Below are 15,427 nucleotides of genomic sequence, written 5' to 3' on the forward strand. Positions count from 1 at the left end.
GTGTGATGTGCGCGCTGTCGGGGAGAGGACGGGACACCCCCGGCAGCCGCGCATCAGCCGGAGACTCTTGTGACCGCAAGCGAAACAATGCTTGCGGTCACAAGAGTGCAGTGGCGGGGGGGAAGGGGGCCTCCCGGGCGGCATTATAATGTGGGCGGCGTGGCATGGGCCCCCCCGGAGCCTCGGGCCCCGGGCGGCCGCCCAAACCGCCCACATTATAATCCGCCACTGATTAGAACAACACAGTTGCTAAAAAAAAAATTGAGGTTAGAAGTAATCTGGAGGTGGTTACGGGCAATCTGGGGGTGTTAACTGGCTCTCTGGGGTGGTGATGGGAAATCTGGGGTGGTTACGGGCGGTCTGTGGCAATCTGGGGTGGTTACGAACAATGTGGGGGTGTTTACTCCCTATCTGCAGTGCTTATGGGCAATCTGGGGGTGTTTATTGACTATCTGGGGTGGTGATGGACAATCTGTGATGGTGATGGGTAATCTGGCGTGGTAGCGGGCAATCTAGGGTGGTTATGGGCAGTTTGTGGCAATCTGCGGTGGTTATGAGTAATCTGTGGCAATCTGGGGTGGTTACAGGCAATTTTGGGTGGTTACGGGCAATCTGGGGGTGTTTACTGGCTATCTAGGGTGGTTACAGGCAATCTGGGGGTGTTTACTTGCTATCTGGGGTGGATACGGGCTATCTGGGGTGGTGACGGGCAATGTGGGGTGGTTACGGGTAATCTGAGACGGTTACAGGTGATACGAGTGGTTACAGGTAAACTGGAGTGGTTATGGGTAATCTGGGGAGGTTACAGGTAATCTGAGCGGTTACAGGTAAACTGGAGTGGTTATGAGTAATCTGGGGTGGTTACAGGTAATCCGGGACACTTGTTTTTGGTGACAGGAGATAAAAAGTGCCGGCAGCATTTGAAACAAGCGATCAACGGTATATAGGATATACTGCTGATTGCTTGTAGCGGGACCACACCAGGTGGTCCCCCGATTATTGCCCCATGCTCTCTGACCACCTCCGGTGTTGGAGAGTATGGGGCTTTGATCATTTTTAGGAATCCATCACTGTGAACAGAGTCTGTTTAGTAATGGTGGTGGCCATCTTGGATCAGATGGCCGTCCGGGGAGGGTTAGTGACTGGCTCACTAGGGCCGGGGGGGGGGGGGAGTATGTATTCATCTCTTCTCACCCTGGATTTACGGTGAAAAGAGATTTAAGTGTTTAGCTGTGCCGGAAATGCCCGGGCCTTACCAGCGCCGCTGCACTATTCTATGCCATCGCCGTAAAAAGTTGATGGTAGCAGAATAGAGCCCATTAGTGACTGCTGTAAAAATCTGTATCAGCGGTCACTAATAACATGATAAATGTATTCACTGGGTCACTACGGTTACGGCTATACCAAATTTGTGTAGGTTTTTTTTTTTTTTTAACTATTACCACTTTGGCGCAATAGAAACTATATTCCTAACAAAAACCCTCAAAAACTGTCGCCACATTGCAAGATCTTATCGTTTGTGACAGAGCTGGTTTTGGGCTTATTTTTGCAGGAAGATCTGTAGTTTCTATTGATACCAAGTTTTGCATATATATATGACTTTTTGATCTCTTTTATGACGTATTTTCTAAAGCAGATTAAAAAAAATACAGCAATTTCGGTGCTGTTTTTTATTATTTTTATTACAGTGTGTGTCTTGCGATATAATTATTCATATAGTTTTGTAGATTGGGTCGTTACGGACGTGGCGATACCAAACATGTATAGGATTTGTGGTTTTGATCTGTTTTATGTAACGTTTTATTGTGTATAGGGAATGTAATGCATTTTTATTATTTAGGGGGGCTGTGGGGGGGTTATTGTGTCTTGGTGAACCTTTTTACAAGCTTTTTTTCACTTTTACACTATTGTACACTACTGTACACTAGTGTTAATACTGAACAGTGATCTTTGATCACTGATACAATACACTGCACTACTACTGTAAGTAGTCATGGTGGGCGGCTCCCCGCTCGTATCTAGTCACTGCGCTCTGCCTGTCAGCGCGCTCGGCGGGATTATTGACAGGCAGAGCGGCCAGTAACGGACCTCTCTGCCTGTCAATCATCCCCTCTAAACGCGCTGACAGGCAGAGCGCAGTGACTAGATACGAGTGGGGAGCCGCCCACCATGACTACTTCCCCACTCGTATCTAGTCACGAGCCGGGGAATAAAAGTCATTTTCTCCGTTATAAAGCACCTGCTGCGGCCGCGGCCGGTATGTGCCAGGGCCGCTCCAGGTGCTTTATACAATGCTCAAGGGAACCATATCAGCCCAAACGGGTTGATTGGTTCCCTTTAACAGGTTAGACTAACTGGAGCGGAGAATCCTCTGCTCGGGGTAGTTTTAGGGGGGATGCCCCGCTCTGCCGTCACGGGGGTGGGTGTGGGGGGGGGGGCAGGGCATTCCAATACATATGCCGTTAAAAGGCATATGTATCGGAATAAGTGATCAAAAAGTCACATATATGCAAACAAGGTAAGATCATGGCGCAAATGATACTTGACACTGCCCCATAGACGAAAGGATAAAAGCGTTATAAGCATGGTCATAGAGCAGTTTTAAGGAACAAATTTAGTTTTTTTTTAAAGATTAAAAATTTTTAAAAGCCAACAAATAAAATAAAAGTTATGCAAGTTGCACATCATTGTAATCGTACCAACTTGAGGAACATATATAACATGTCAGTTTTACCAAAGGGTGAATAGCATAAACATACCCCCCCCCCCCAAATAAAAAAAAAGGTGTTTTTTAATTTTAATTTCACCACACATATACGTTTTTTATGGTCTGGTAGAATACTTAAAAGATTATAAAGTAATCTTGTGGGTCTGTAGGTGAAAAAATACAAGTGCTGTGCCCTTTTAAACACGAAGAGGAAAAAATACAATAGTGCAAAAATGAAAATTGCCTCAGACCTTAAGGGGTTATAAAGGACACCTGCCTGGGCATAGTTCTACAATAATCCCTGAAATACCCCTTTAGGGTATAAACCCACACACCGTATATGCAGCAGATATGCAACAAATACGCAGCAGATTTGTTGGTACAGATTTGATGCTGTGTTCAGTTATTTAGATCTAATCTGCTGCGATTTTGCTGCGAGTTTGCTGCGAGTTTGCTGCGTATCGCAGCAGTAAATACGCTGCATATACGGTGTGTGGGTTTATACCCTTAGGGTGCGTGCACACTACGGAATTGCCGCGTATAACCCGCGGCGTATTCCATCGCTCGTCCCCGCACGCGGCGGCGCGCTTTTCCGCCGGTGCCATAGACACTGTTCTGTGCACGGGCGGATTCCGCGTTCCGTCGAAAGAATTGACATGTCAATTCTTTTGGCGGAACGCGGAATCCGCCCGTGCATAGAATAGTGTCTATGGCACGGACGGAAATGCGCGCCGCCGCGTGCGGAGACGAGCGACGGAATACGCCGCGGGTTATACGCGGCAATTCTGTAGTGTGCACGCACCCTTAAAGCTGAAAAAAAAAACCTCATCTACTCAACTCACTTGCTGGCTTTCTATATGGGGGATATAGAATTCAGGAAAACTGGTAACTGATGATGATTACTATGAGCTCATACATAATCAGTTAATGCTACCAACACTAATCTGGAGGCTACAAACATCTAATATAAAAATAGAAAAAAATAAGAAAAATACACTGTATAACGCTTCGCAACCATGGTAACGCTTTCGCCAATCGGTTTACGGCAGCTCCACAACACTGTCGCGCAGACACACAAGCACACGAGTTTGCCGGACAATCGCGCATGCGCTCTGTACCTACTGCGTGAACGCGCTTGTGGATCACGTGACAGGCGATTCACATTCGTCAACGCGCAGGCGCAGATTTTGAAAGCTGGCGGGCTCGGGCGTAACGGAGAGGCGTGTTGTTGTGCGCTGATAACGGGATTGTCGCCGTTCTGACTGATCTATAGCGAACATGACGATGGACAAGAATGGTCTCCAAATCAAAGAGGCTTTTGACCTGGCACAGAAGGCGCATCAGAATCTCGCCAAGCTGGTGTCAGCCCTGAGGGTCACTTATGACAAGGTGGGTGCATGCAGCAGGGATTATGGGGTATTGATGGGCACTGAGGCGCCATTCACACGTCAGTGTATAGCGGCAGCTCCTGTCACTCTGCCTGTTGTAAATTATTCGTTATGTTAGTAAGTTGCCTGGCCTGGTAATTCTTGAGTCTGGCCAGCAGGTGGCGTAAGCGTCCAGAAGTGTAGTAGGCAGCAGCAGCGCTGTAGTCAGTAATGGCCTGTATATCCTATCACTATACTGATAGTAAGCTGGGCTCTTATGGGAGCTCCGAGGGCCAAATGTCTCAACACAAATGCAAAGTTAATAAAAATGTAATAAAACAGCGTTAAGATGGCTATTTGCTATCTGGAGTGGTAATGTAGGGCCCATATAGATGATATAAATGTGAAAGAAAACAGTAAAGGTGTAACAATGAAAACTTATTCTTTCCCAATCCTTTAAATTGTTAAATGAGCCAGACAAAGTGCGTTAAATGTGAGGACGTTGCTCTGTTCTGTGGAATGCACCTGTCTGTGCATCTGTAACCTGTAAGAAAGTATCCTGTCATTCATAGCGGAGTGCCGCTGTGTTATCTACATTTTTGGGGTTTTTAAAGGGGTTGTTCCCATCTCAACTAACATAGTAGTAGGGACTACTATCACACTGATGATGATTTCTGCAATCAGAGGGGGTGTGAAAATAAAAAACAGAATCCCAGTGTATAGGCTACCATCGTAATGGTCATCTCACTGGTAAATTGGCAACAAAGTCATGGGAAGGGTGACCAAAATGAATAGGTTAAAGGGGTAGTGAGGTCTAAGACATTTTTTTTTCACTAAATAACACACATTACAGATTTACACAACATTGTAATGTGTGTTATTTAAAGGGGTAGTGCGGCAGTAAAGAATTATTCACAGAATAACACACATTACAAAGTTATACAACTTTGTAATGTATGTTATGTCTGTGAATAGCCCCCTTCCCGTGTACTCGGAAGTGTGGTGCGCTATACTCACCTGTCACGTGCCAACACCCGTCTCCGATCTTCATTCAGTGACGTCTTCTTCGGGCAGCCGGCGAACAGCTCCGTCTGTTCCAAATGCCGGCCGCCCTCTGCAGCGTCATCCGATGCTCAGCCAATCGCGGCTGAGCACAGTTGTGGGGGGGACGGGCAGCAGCAACTCGGGCGTCCGTCCGAAGATGACGTTTGGCACAAAATGGCGGACGGCCCTCGACACGGATCAGGTAATGTATAATGCACCACACTTCCGGGTAAACGGGTAGGGGGGGTGGGACATAGGGAAGGGGGCGATTCACAGACATAACATACATTACAGAGTTGTATAACTTTGTAATGTGTGTTATTCTGTGAATAATTTTTTACCGCAGCACCACCCCTTTAAGTGAATGGCCCCCTTCCTGTTATGCTCAGACAATCGCAGCTGAGCATTTCATGACGTGCTGGAGGGGGGCCGGAGCAGGCAGGCCGGCCTTCTTAAGATCACCTGATCGTCCCAAGATGGCGGTCGAGAGTGAGTACGTAAGCAGCGCTGTGGAGTTGGTAAGCCGCAGCTCCGACTCCAACTCCGACTCTGAATTTTAGCAGGACCGACTCCTCCTCCTTCATAAATGGCCAGTCATATACTAGGGGAGTTATTTATCACACTGGCTCAGCGGCTTCTCCCTAATGTCCTACATGATCCGGGGGCGACTTCTGAGGGAATAAGGAAACATATAAAGCAGCTTCTCCTGTGTGTGCAGTGGATGCAGCCAGTCTCCAGCCTCCATGTCCTGAACAACTCAGAACTGGACTAGATGGAGCAGGTGGTCTTTTCCTGCTGACAATCTTCTTTGTTTCTAACTAAATATTCACCATACACACAGAAACACTGCTAACACTGCCAGATACCTGTAATATAGAGGTCAGCCATAGTGATAGAGAGAGGAGTCACACATAGTGATATAGAAGGTCACTGTGGGGGCACGCAATAACAAACACACGCACACATACACATAGCCTGCTGCAGCCATAGAAAACACATACACATACAGCCTGCTGCAGCCATAGCACACGCACGTGCACACACACACACACACACCTTGCTGCAGCCATAGTGCACACCTCACACACACACACACACACACAGCCTGCTGCAGCCATAGTGCACACCTCACACACACACACACACACAGCCTGCTCCAGCCATAGCACATGCACACACACATAGTGTGCACATACCCACAGCTTGCTGCAGCCATAGCACACATACACACAGCCTGCTGCAGCCATAGCGCACACACACAGCCTGCTGCAGCCATAGCGCACACACACAGCCTGCTGCAGCCATAGCGCACACACACAGCCTGCTGCAGCCATAGCGCACACACACAGCCTGCTGCAGCCATAGCGCACACACACAGCCTGCTGCAGCCATAGCGCACACACACAGCCTGCTGCAGCCATAGCGCACACACACAGCCTGCTGCAGCCATAGCGCACACACACAGCCTGCTGCAGCCATAGCGCACACACACAGCCTGCTGCAGCCATAGCGCGCACACACACAGCCTGCTGCAGCCATAGCGCGCACACACACAGCCTGCTGCAGCCATAGCGCGCACACACACAGCCTGCTGCAGCCATAGCGCGCACACACACAGCCTGCTGCAGCCATAGCGCGCACACACACAGCCTGCTGCAGCCATAGCGCGCACACACACAGCCTGCTGCAGCCATAGCGCGCACACACACAGCCTGCTGCAGCCATAGCGCGCACACACACAGCCTGCTGCAGCCATAGCGCGCACACACACAGCCTGCTGCAGCCATAGCGCGCACACACACAGCCTGCTGCAGCCATAGCGCGCACACACACAGCCTGCTGCAGCCATAGCGCGCACACACACAGCCTGCTGCAGCCATAGCGCGCACACACACAGCCTGCTGCAGCCATAGCGCGCACACACACAGCCTGCTGCAGCCATAGCGCGCACACACACAGCCTGCTGCAGCCATAGCGCGCACACACACAGCCTGCTGCAGCCATAGCGCGCACACACACAGCCTGCTGCAGCCATAGCGCGCACACACACAGCCTGCTGCAGCCATAGCGCGCACACACACAGCCTGCTGCAGCCATAGCGCGCACACACACAGCCTGCTGCAGCCATAGCACACTGAAGAAAAACACACAATCTTCTCCCAGAGGGAAAAACACCACACTGTGGACAGAGGTTACTGCTACACTACTTATGTCTTCTCCTCCTCATCTATATTACACAGGATATCTTCATATTACACTGCTGCTCATATACAGTCATCCAGCATCCAGGAAGAGAACAGCACAGGTCTCCCCCCACACAATGGACTCTTCCTGCTCAGAAACAAACTGCCAAATAGTGACCGACAACTTTTCCATGACCCCCCTTATGTAATAGTGCCAGTGTCCTATTACTGATATATTCCCTGACCCCCCCTTATGTAATAGGGCCAGTGTCGTATTACTGATATATTCCCCGACCACCCTTATGTAATAGGGACAGTGTCGCATTAGAATGTTGCTCATAATATATATTCAAGAGCAAAACTTGTAAAATTCATATCAAAATTCAATTCTACATTTTTAAAAGATTTTTTTTAAAGTTGGAGTCGGTACATTTTTTTCCGACTCCAGCCAAAACCAGCTCCGACTCCAGCCAAAGCTAGCTCCCACTCCACGACTCCGACTCCACAGCCCTGTCCGTAAGTATACAGCATCACACTTCTGGGTCCACGGTTGGGGGGGAAACACGGGGAAAGGGGCCCCTTTACTTAAATAAAACACCTTACAATGTTGTATAAATTTTTTAATGTGTGTTATTTAGTGAAGAAAATGTCTTAGACCCCACTACCCCTTTGATGCAAACTTTCAAAAATGTATTCATTTTATAAATCCCTTAGAAATGTGTAGGATGCGTTTGTGATCAGATTTTTGGCAGCCGACTCTGTAACCTGAATGGAGCTATGATAGGGCACCCATAAAGCCTTATAACTGTATAATGCAGTTATTCACTACCATTTCCTTATTTCAGATGGAAGATAAGTCCATTTTCCTGGAGGAATTCATTCATTACCTAAAGTACCCTCTAATAGTCTACAGGAGGGAACCGGCTGTGGAAAGAGTGATGGATTTTGTGGCCAAGTTTGTAACCTCGTTTCACAGCAGTGACAGCGAGGAAGAGGATGAAATGGATGAAGAAAACTCGCCTGTGAATTACCTCTTTAACTTCCTCCTGCAGGTAGGTGTGAACTGCGCTGTGCAGCTCTGCATCTGGATGCCGTTAATAGAAAATTTAGCTAGTGCTGCCCGAGTATAAGGTTTTGTCTTTGTGTGTTCACTGGATTTTTTGCTGGAATGCCCAAGAGGTCAATTATGTTTAAAGGAAAACTGATAACAGTCCTATACACTCCGACTGTTACACATTGTTTTTAAAGGGGTCATCCGTCTGGTCCCCCTAGTCTCCAGCTGATTCCTGGTGAGATGGGACTTGAGATGTGACATCTCAGGCCCGCTCAGCCATTCAGCAAAAGAGGTGGGTCACCGCTACAGCCGCTGAATGACTGAGCGGGCCTGCCGGCGTCACATCTCAAGTACCATTTCAGACCAGTAATCATCCGGAGACTGGGGAAACCAGAGCAGCTGGATGAGGGCATCAGGAAGGTAAGTAGATGTGATTGTTTTCATTCACCCCTTTTTGGCAATTGTGAAAAAAAAAAAATAGGTCCCAGATGGAGTACCCCTTTAACATAAATTCCTAATAGCAAAACTTGCAGGAGATGGAGTCACAGGGCTCTATGGCATAAACATAAATAAACAAAATTGTCAGTTTTATTGCCAGGAAGAGAGACCTAAAGATGTTTACCTGATCCAACTCTGGAGCAGCAAGCTACAATTGTCCATGCAAGAAATGTTCTAAATCCAGGTTAAGGAGTACTCCGGCAATTTGTTTTTTCTAAGCCCAATTAATACACATTACAAAGTTAAATAGCTTATTAACACCCATTACAAAGTTATCTGGCCTTGGGCCTTATTTACCATTATTGGAAATGATAGCCTAACTGGAAACTATTGGTTTTAAATGGATGATTTCTTTGAACTAGTGTAGTAGAAGAACGAGGCCATTTCCACTAGCAAACAAATTTCAGCTCTTTCCAAGGCCCCTACAAAGTGAGGCGGTCATTTCAAACAACTTTGCAGCTTGTAGTACAAGCGATTTATAAGAAACTCTTTAAGGGTACAAACCCACTTGGCGGGTCTGCAGCGAGTCTCCATGCTGCGTTTTTGCAGCGAGACTCGCTGCAGATCCCGGCCCTATACTTTTAATGTTAGACAAACACGCAGCAGGGATGCTGCGGGGGGGGGGGGCGATCGAGCGGCCGGGGCTGCGGGGGGGGGGGGGGGGCTTGTGTGCGATCGGGGCTGCGGGGGGGCGTGTGTGCGATCGGGGCTGCGGGGGGGCGTGTGTGCGATCGGGGCTGCGGGGGGGCGTGCGATCGGGTGGCCGGGGCTGCGGGGGGGGCGTGTGTGCGATCGGGGCTGCGGGGGGGCGTGTGTGCGATCGGGGCTGCGGGGGGGCGTGTGTGCGATCGGGGCTGCGGGCGGCCGGGGCTGCGGGGGGGGGGGGGGCATCGGGCGGCCGGGGCTGCGGGCGGCTGGCTGGAGCATATACTTCACCTGGTCCCCGCTTCGGCTTGCTGAAGACATCGGGAACCGCCGGAGCCGGGATCAGGTGAAGTATCAGCTCCGGCGGCCGGGGGGTTAATGGGGTGGGCTGCAGACAAACTCGCAGCAGGGATGTACATCCCTGCTGCGTGTTTGTCTGCCATTAAAAGTATAGGGCCGGGATCTGCAGCGAGTCTCGCTGCAAAAACGCAGCATGGAGACTCACTGCAGATCCGGCAAGTGGGTTTGTAACCTAAGGGTACAAACACACATAAAGTATCCGCAGCGGATTTCTCGCTGTGAATTTGCAGCAAAATCCGCTGTGGATACTTGCCCGTTCACTTCAACGGGCTGACATACTCGCAGCTGGATTGTCATCCCACTGCGAGTATGTCAAACTCTGTGCCATTACCCCTGCCGCTCAGGAACATATTGTACCGGGTCCCAGCTCCTGCTTGCTTCGGGGGCTAACAGCGTCTCCCGGCAGTCAGCCAATCAGTGCGCTGCCTGGTTTGCTGTGTCCATTATAACCTATGGAGGGGAAAGGGCTCAAGATGAGATGAGTGAGCAGGAAGAGGAGAGAACCAGCCCTGCAGTTTGGAAACCTATCTTTATACATCGTCCACATGACAGCACCACATGGAGGATGTCACCCTTGACCTAACAGGAACAGGAAATACAGAGAGAGGTTAAAAGGGCACTTCCCCAATCCCACCTCAGTGTTTTTCCTGTTCCTGTCAGGATCAGATGGAATACAGAGGTTACCTGTGATCCTTCCAGGTCATGGGTCGGGACGATAGCCTCAGGAGGTGGTCCGGAGTGTTCCTCTGTTTCCCTCCAAGGTCCGGTCATGGCTCAGTGAGGGGTCCCTTGTGGATCCCTTGTGGTCCCAGTCTCCCTGCGGCGCTCAAAGCGGGCTGATGCAGGGAGACGATCCAGATTGCCGCTTTCCCTCGCGCGCCGCGGTGCGCCTGGGCCTACGCGCGCGGCGGATGTGACGTGCGGATGACGTCAGACGCCGGCGCACGCTTCCCCGCATGGATTGCCGGGAGTGCGGCATGATGTCTTTTGGCGCCAAATTCAAAACTCCTATCGGAGGCGACCCGGAAGTTCGGCGGTAGCGTCAGGTGACGCCAAATTCAGCTGGACAAAGCAGTATTTAATGGTAAGATGTACCAGTTTAGCTCTCTCTCCTTGCCACCATGGATTCTCCTGCTGCTACAGGAGAGGCTGCTGAGTCTACTGCTACTGCCGGCTCTGTGAGTTAACCCCTGGGGTCTCCTTTTACATAGGAAAAGCAATCCTTTTATGCTGATTCCTTTCCCTATAATTGTTTCTTTGGCTCTCTGCTCTCTCTTAGGGAGAAAAAGAGACACAAAAGAAGCCAAAAAGTAGAAGATGTGTGGGCTGTAATGATAAGATACCTGATGATTATGCAAAACAACTATGTAAAGTGTGCTACAATAAGCTGCATCCCTCCTCACGTGTATCCATCTCAGAGGAACTGCGCAAGGTTATCCGTCAGGAGATAAAATCTATATCTAAATCAACCCCCTCTACCACTGCTTCTACTTCCGCTTCTGCTACCCCTCCCCCTGCTCCTCCACCCAAAAAGCGCAAATATGTTATATCAGATTCTGAGTCTGAGGAAGAGAAGGAAGCTTCTGAAGAGGGTGAAATTCCTGCTGATCCCACTCCTAAGGAATCTGGGAAGTTTTACTTCTCCTCTGAGGACTCAGAGAACCTAATTAGAGCCATAAGAAGTGTTATGGGTATTGATGATTCTGAACAGCCTGTATCTATTCAGGATGCTATGTTCGGAGGCCTTAAACCCAAGAAAAAGAAAGTTTTTCCCATTCATGATAATATCAAAGATCTTATTAAAACAGAGTGGAAGGAGCCTGAAAAAAGACTGTTTGTACCTAAAGAATTTAGTAACAGACTAATTTTTGATGAAAAGGATACTGAAACATGGGCTAATATCCCTAAAGTCGACTTTCAAGTATCCAAGATATTAAAAAAGACATTGCTTCCTTTTGAAGATGCCTCTCAGCTAAAGGATGCAATGGATAGAAAAATGGAGGGACTACTGAGGAAGTCCTGGGAAGCCTCTGCAGCTATTATTAATCCTAACATAGCTGCTACAAATATATCTAGGGCGCTCTTCATATGGTTGGAGCAGTTAGAAGCACACCTGGGAGGTACTACCTCGAGGGAAGAGATCCTTAAATCTATTCCTATGCTGAAGTTGGCAACAGGTTTTTTGGCAGATGCTTCTGCCGAATCAGTCAGGATGGCCGCCAAATCAGCTGCCCTCTCAAATGCAACCAGAAGAGCCCTTTGGTTAAAGAATTGGCAGGGTGATGCAACGTCTAAAATAAAACTGTGTCAAATTCCTTTTGAAGGTGATCTACTCTTTGGCTCTTTCCTTGAGGAGATCTTGGATAAGGCGGCTGATAAGAAAAAGGATTTCCCTACACCCAAACAAGAGAAAGGTAAGAAACCTTTTCGTCACTATACACAGTACACCCACAGAAGGGACGAGTTTAAAGGTAAAGGCAAAGGAGGAAGATGGGCCTACCCAAAAGGAGGACGCGGCAAGGGATTCCTCCTTAATCCCTCTTCTGAGGGAAAAAACAAGTGACCGCTCCAGAGTGGGGGGAAGGCTATCTTTATTCCACAGTCAATGGGAGAAGATAACAAACAACCAGTTCATCTTAAACATCCTGAACAGTGGGTACTTAATAGACTTCTCCTCCCTTCCCCCAAAAAAATTCTGTATAACCCACTTCTATTCAAAACTAATGATGGATTGTGTGATGAAGGGGGTTCGGGATCTGCTACTATTAGGAGCAATCATCCCTGTTCCCCAGGAGGAAATCGGTTTGGGTCATTACTCAACCCTTTTCCTAGTCCCGAAACCCAATGGGACTTACAGGACAATAGTCAATCTCAGACCTCTAAACCGATCTATCAAACACAAGAAATTCAAGATGGAGACAGTGAAAACTACCATTCCCCTCATCCATCAGGGGGCATCACTAGCAACCTTAGACTTGAAAGATGCTTACTTCCACATACCCATTCACCCTGCGCATCAGAAATACCTCAGATTCGCAGTTCAGACACAGCATCAACTAGTCCACTACCAATTTCAAGCCCTACCGTTCGGAATCTCATCGGCCCCATGGCTATTCACAAAGATTATGTTGGAAGTAGTAGCCTATCTAAGGAAACAGGAGATAACTATCGTTCCATATCTGGACGATCTCCTGCTAGTCGCTCCATCTCCATCTATCCTATCTGTACAGATTCAGATAACTATTTCTATCCTACAGGATCTCGGCTGGATAATAAACCTGGACAAATCAGATTTAACACCAGCCTGCAGGAAGAAATTCCTGGGAATGATCCTGGATTCACACCTGCAGAAAACTTTCCTGCCTCAAGACAAGGTGAATATGTTAATGACAAACATTGCCTCCTTCAGGAAGAAAAAATCCACCACAATCCGGAAGGCCATGTCGCTCTTGGGTTCTATGACCGCAACCATCCCAGCGGTACCTTGGTGCCAACACCATGTTCGCATCCTACAGGGCGATATACTTCATGTGTGGAACAGATCCCCCTTAACATTGGACAAACGTATGACGATTTCACAAAAAGTGAAGATTTCGCTCCTCTGGTGGCTGAAGGAGTCCAATCTACAGAAAGGTTGCCCTTGGATTCTGGATCCAGTAGTTATGGTGACCACGGATGCCAGCCAATCAGGTTGGGGTGCTCACATTCAGGGCTTTCATTTTCAGGGTCGTTGGTCGGAAGAAATCAGTGCCCAGTCCTCCAACTTTCGAGAGCTGGCTGCAGTCTGGGAGTCTCTGAAGATGGCGGAATACCTGCTCCTCAACAACCATATAAAGGTCTATTCGGACAACTCGACGGTGGTAGCATATCTTCGCCACCAAGGAGGGACAAGATGCAAACTTCTGCAGCTGTTATCCAGAAAAATCTTCTCTTGGGCAGAAGGCAAGGTGAGATCTATCTCAGCAGTCCATCTAAGGGGAGTGGACAACAAATTGGCAGACTTTTTAAGTCGCAAAATAATACACCCTGGGGAATGGGAACTCAGTTCCCAGATCTTCTATCAACTTGCAGACAGATGGGGTTTTCCACAGGTGGACCTGTTCGCCTCAAAATCCAACAGGAAGACAGGAAAATTCTTCAGCCTGAACCCTCGGGATTATCCAACAGGATTGGATGCTCTCCAACAAGACTGGAATTTTCATCTGGCTTATGCGTTTCCTCCTCTACCTCTCATCCCGAGAGCTCTACAAAAGATACGCTCCAGCAATACCACGGTGATCTTCATAGCTCCCCACTGGCCAAAGAGGAGTTGGTTCAGTCTCCTATCCTCCATGTCAATTCAAGATCCCTTTCCTCTTCCTCTCAGAGCAGATCTCCTATCCCAGGGACCTCTTCATCATCCGGACCTACAAAACCTCCATTTAACTGCCTGGCTACTGAAAGGTCCATCCTCACAGCCAGAGGTTTGTCCTCTAGAGTAGTAAATACTCTTCTGAAAAGTAAAAAAGAAATAACATCTGCCATATACCTTAAACAATGGAAGAAGTTTTGCTCCTGGTGTGGAGATCCGCCACCGGATTTGACACAACCAGATATTCCTAAAATATTGGACTTTCTACAAGCTGGATTAGACAAGGGTCTCTCCTTAAGTACTTTGAAGGTTCAGGTCTCGGCTTTAGGATGCATTTATGATACCAGAATTGCAGAGCATCAGTGGATCAAAAGATTCTTCAGGGCAGTATCCAGAATCAGGCCGAAGATAAAAAATCTAACAGCCCCTTGGGACTTGAATACTGTTCTTTTGGGTCTCTCAGACAGACCATTTGAGCCCTTACATGAGATCTCTTTAAAACTACTTACCATCAAAACCGCTTTTCTTATTGCTATAACAACAGCAAGGAGGGTAGGAGAGATTCAAGCCTTATCTATTATGCAACCCTACTGTACCATTCTAGATGACAAAATAGTATTTAAATTAAATCCTGTTTTTCTACCAAAAGTTGTGACCAATTTTCATAGGATATTATTATTCCTTCATTCTGTGACAATCCGAAAAATGAGAAGGAAGAGTCATTTCATCACCTGGACGTAAGACGTGCTATTCTTCAGTACCTGGAAACCACAAAACCGTGGAGGAAAGATGAAAATCTGTTGGTCCAATTTCAAGGCCCTAACAAAGGTAAAAAGGCCTCCAAAGGTTCTATAGCCCGTTGGATCAAGACTGCCATCTGTGAATCTTACTCGGCCAGAGGGAAAGAAGCTCCATCAGGTCTCAAAGCTCATTCTACCAGAGCCACTGCAGTCTCCTGGGCAGCCAAATCAGCAGCCTCTCTTGAACAAATTTGCAAGGCTGCTACCTGGTCCTCGCCTCATACCTTCTTCAGGCATTACCGGCTGGATGTGGGTACTTCCCAAGACATGGCTTTCGGGAGAAAGGTGCTACACGCTGTGGTCCCGCCCTGAAAGTCTAAGTTGGTATGTCTCCATGTGGTGCTGTCATGTGGACGATGTATAAAGCAAGAATTACTCACCGATAATTCACTTTTTATGAGTCCATCATGACAGCACC

General features: G+C 48.1%; 1 protein-coding gene and 1 long non-coding RNA gene across 2 annotated transcripts in view; one reads left to right on the top strand and one right to left on the bottom strand.

Moving 5' to 3' along the window:
• The window catches only part of LOC138797381 (uncharacterized), a 50,053-nt gene that overhangs the window by 14,784 nt on the left and 19,842 nt on the right, over positions 1–15,427 (bottom strand). The gene's annotated exons all lie outside the window — the stretch shown is intronic.
• NCAPG (non-SMC condensin I complex subunit G) overlaps positions 3,857–15,427 on the top strand; it is a 40,119-nt gene continuing 28,548 nt past the window's right edge. Inside the window, exons 1-2 of the mRNA XM_069977452.1 lie at positions 3,857–4,096; positions 8,147–8,353. Of these exons, the coding sequence (XP_069833553.1) occupies positions 3,986–4,096; positions 8,147–8,353 (318 nt within the window). The 5' untranslated portion in view covers positions 3,857–3,985. The remainder of the gene's footprint in view (positions 4,097–8,146; positions 8,354–15,427) is intronic.

This window comes from Dendropsophus ebraccatus, chromosome 7, assembly GCF_027789765.1.
Source record: "Dendropsophus ebraccatus isolate aDenEbr1 chromosome 7, aDenEbr1.pat, whole genome shotgun sequence".
Lineage (NCBI taxonomy): Eukaryota > Metazoa > Chordata > Amphibia > Anura > Hylidae > Dendropsophus > Dendropsophus ebraccatus.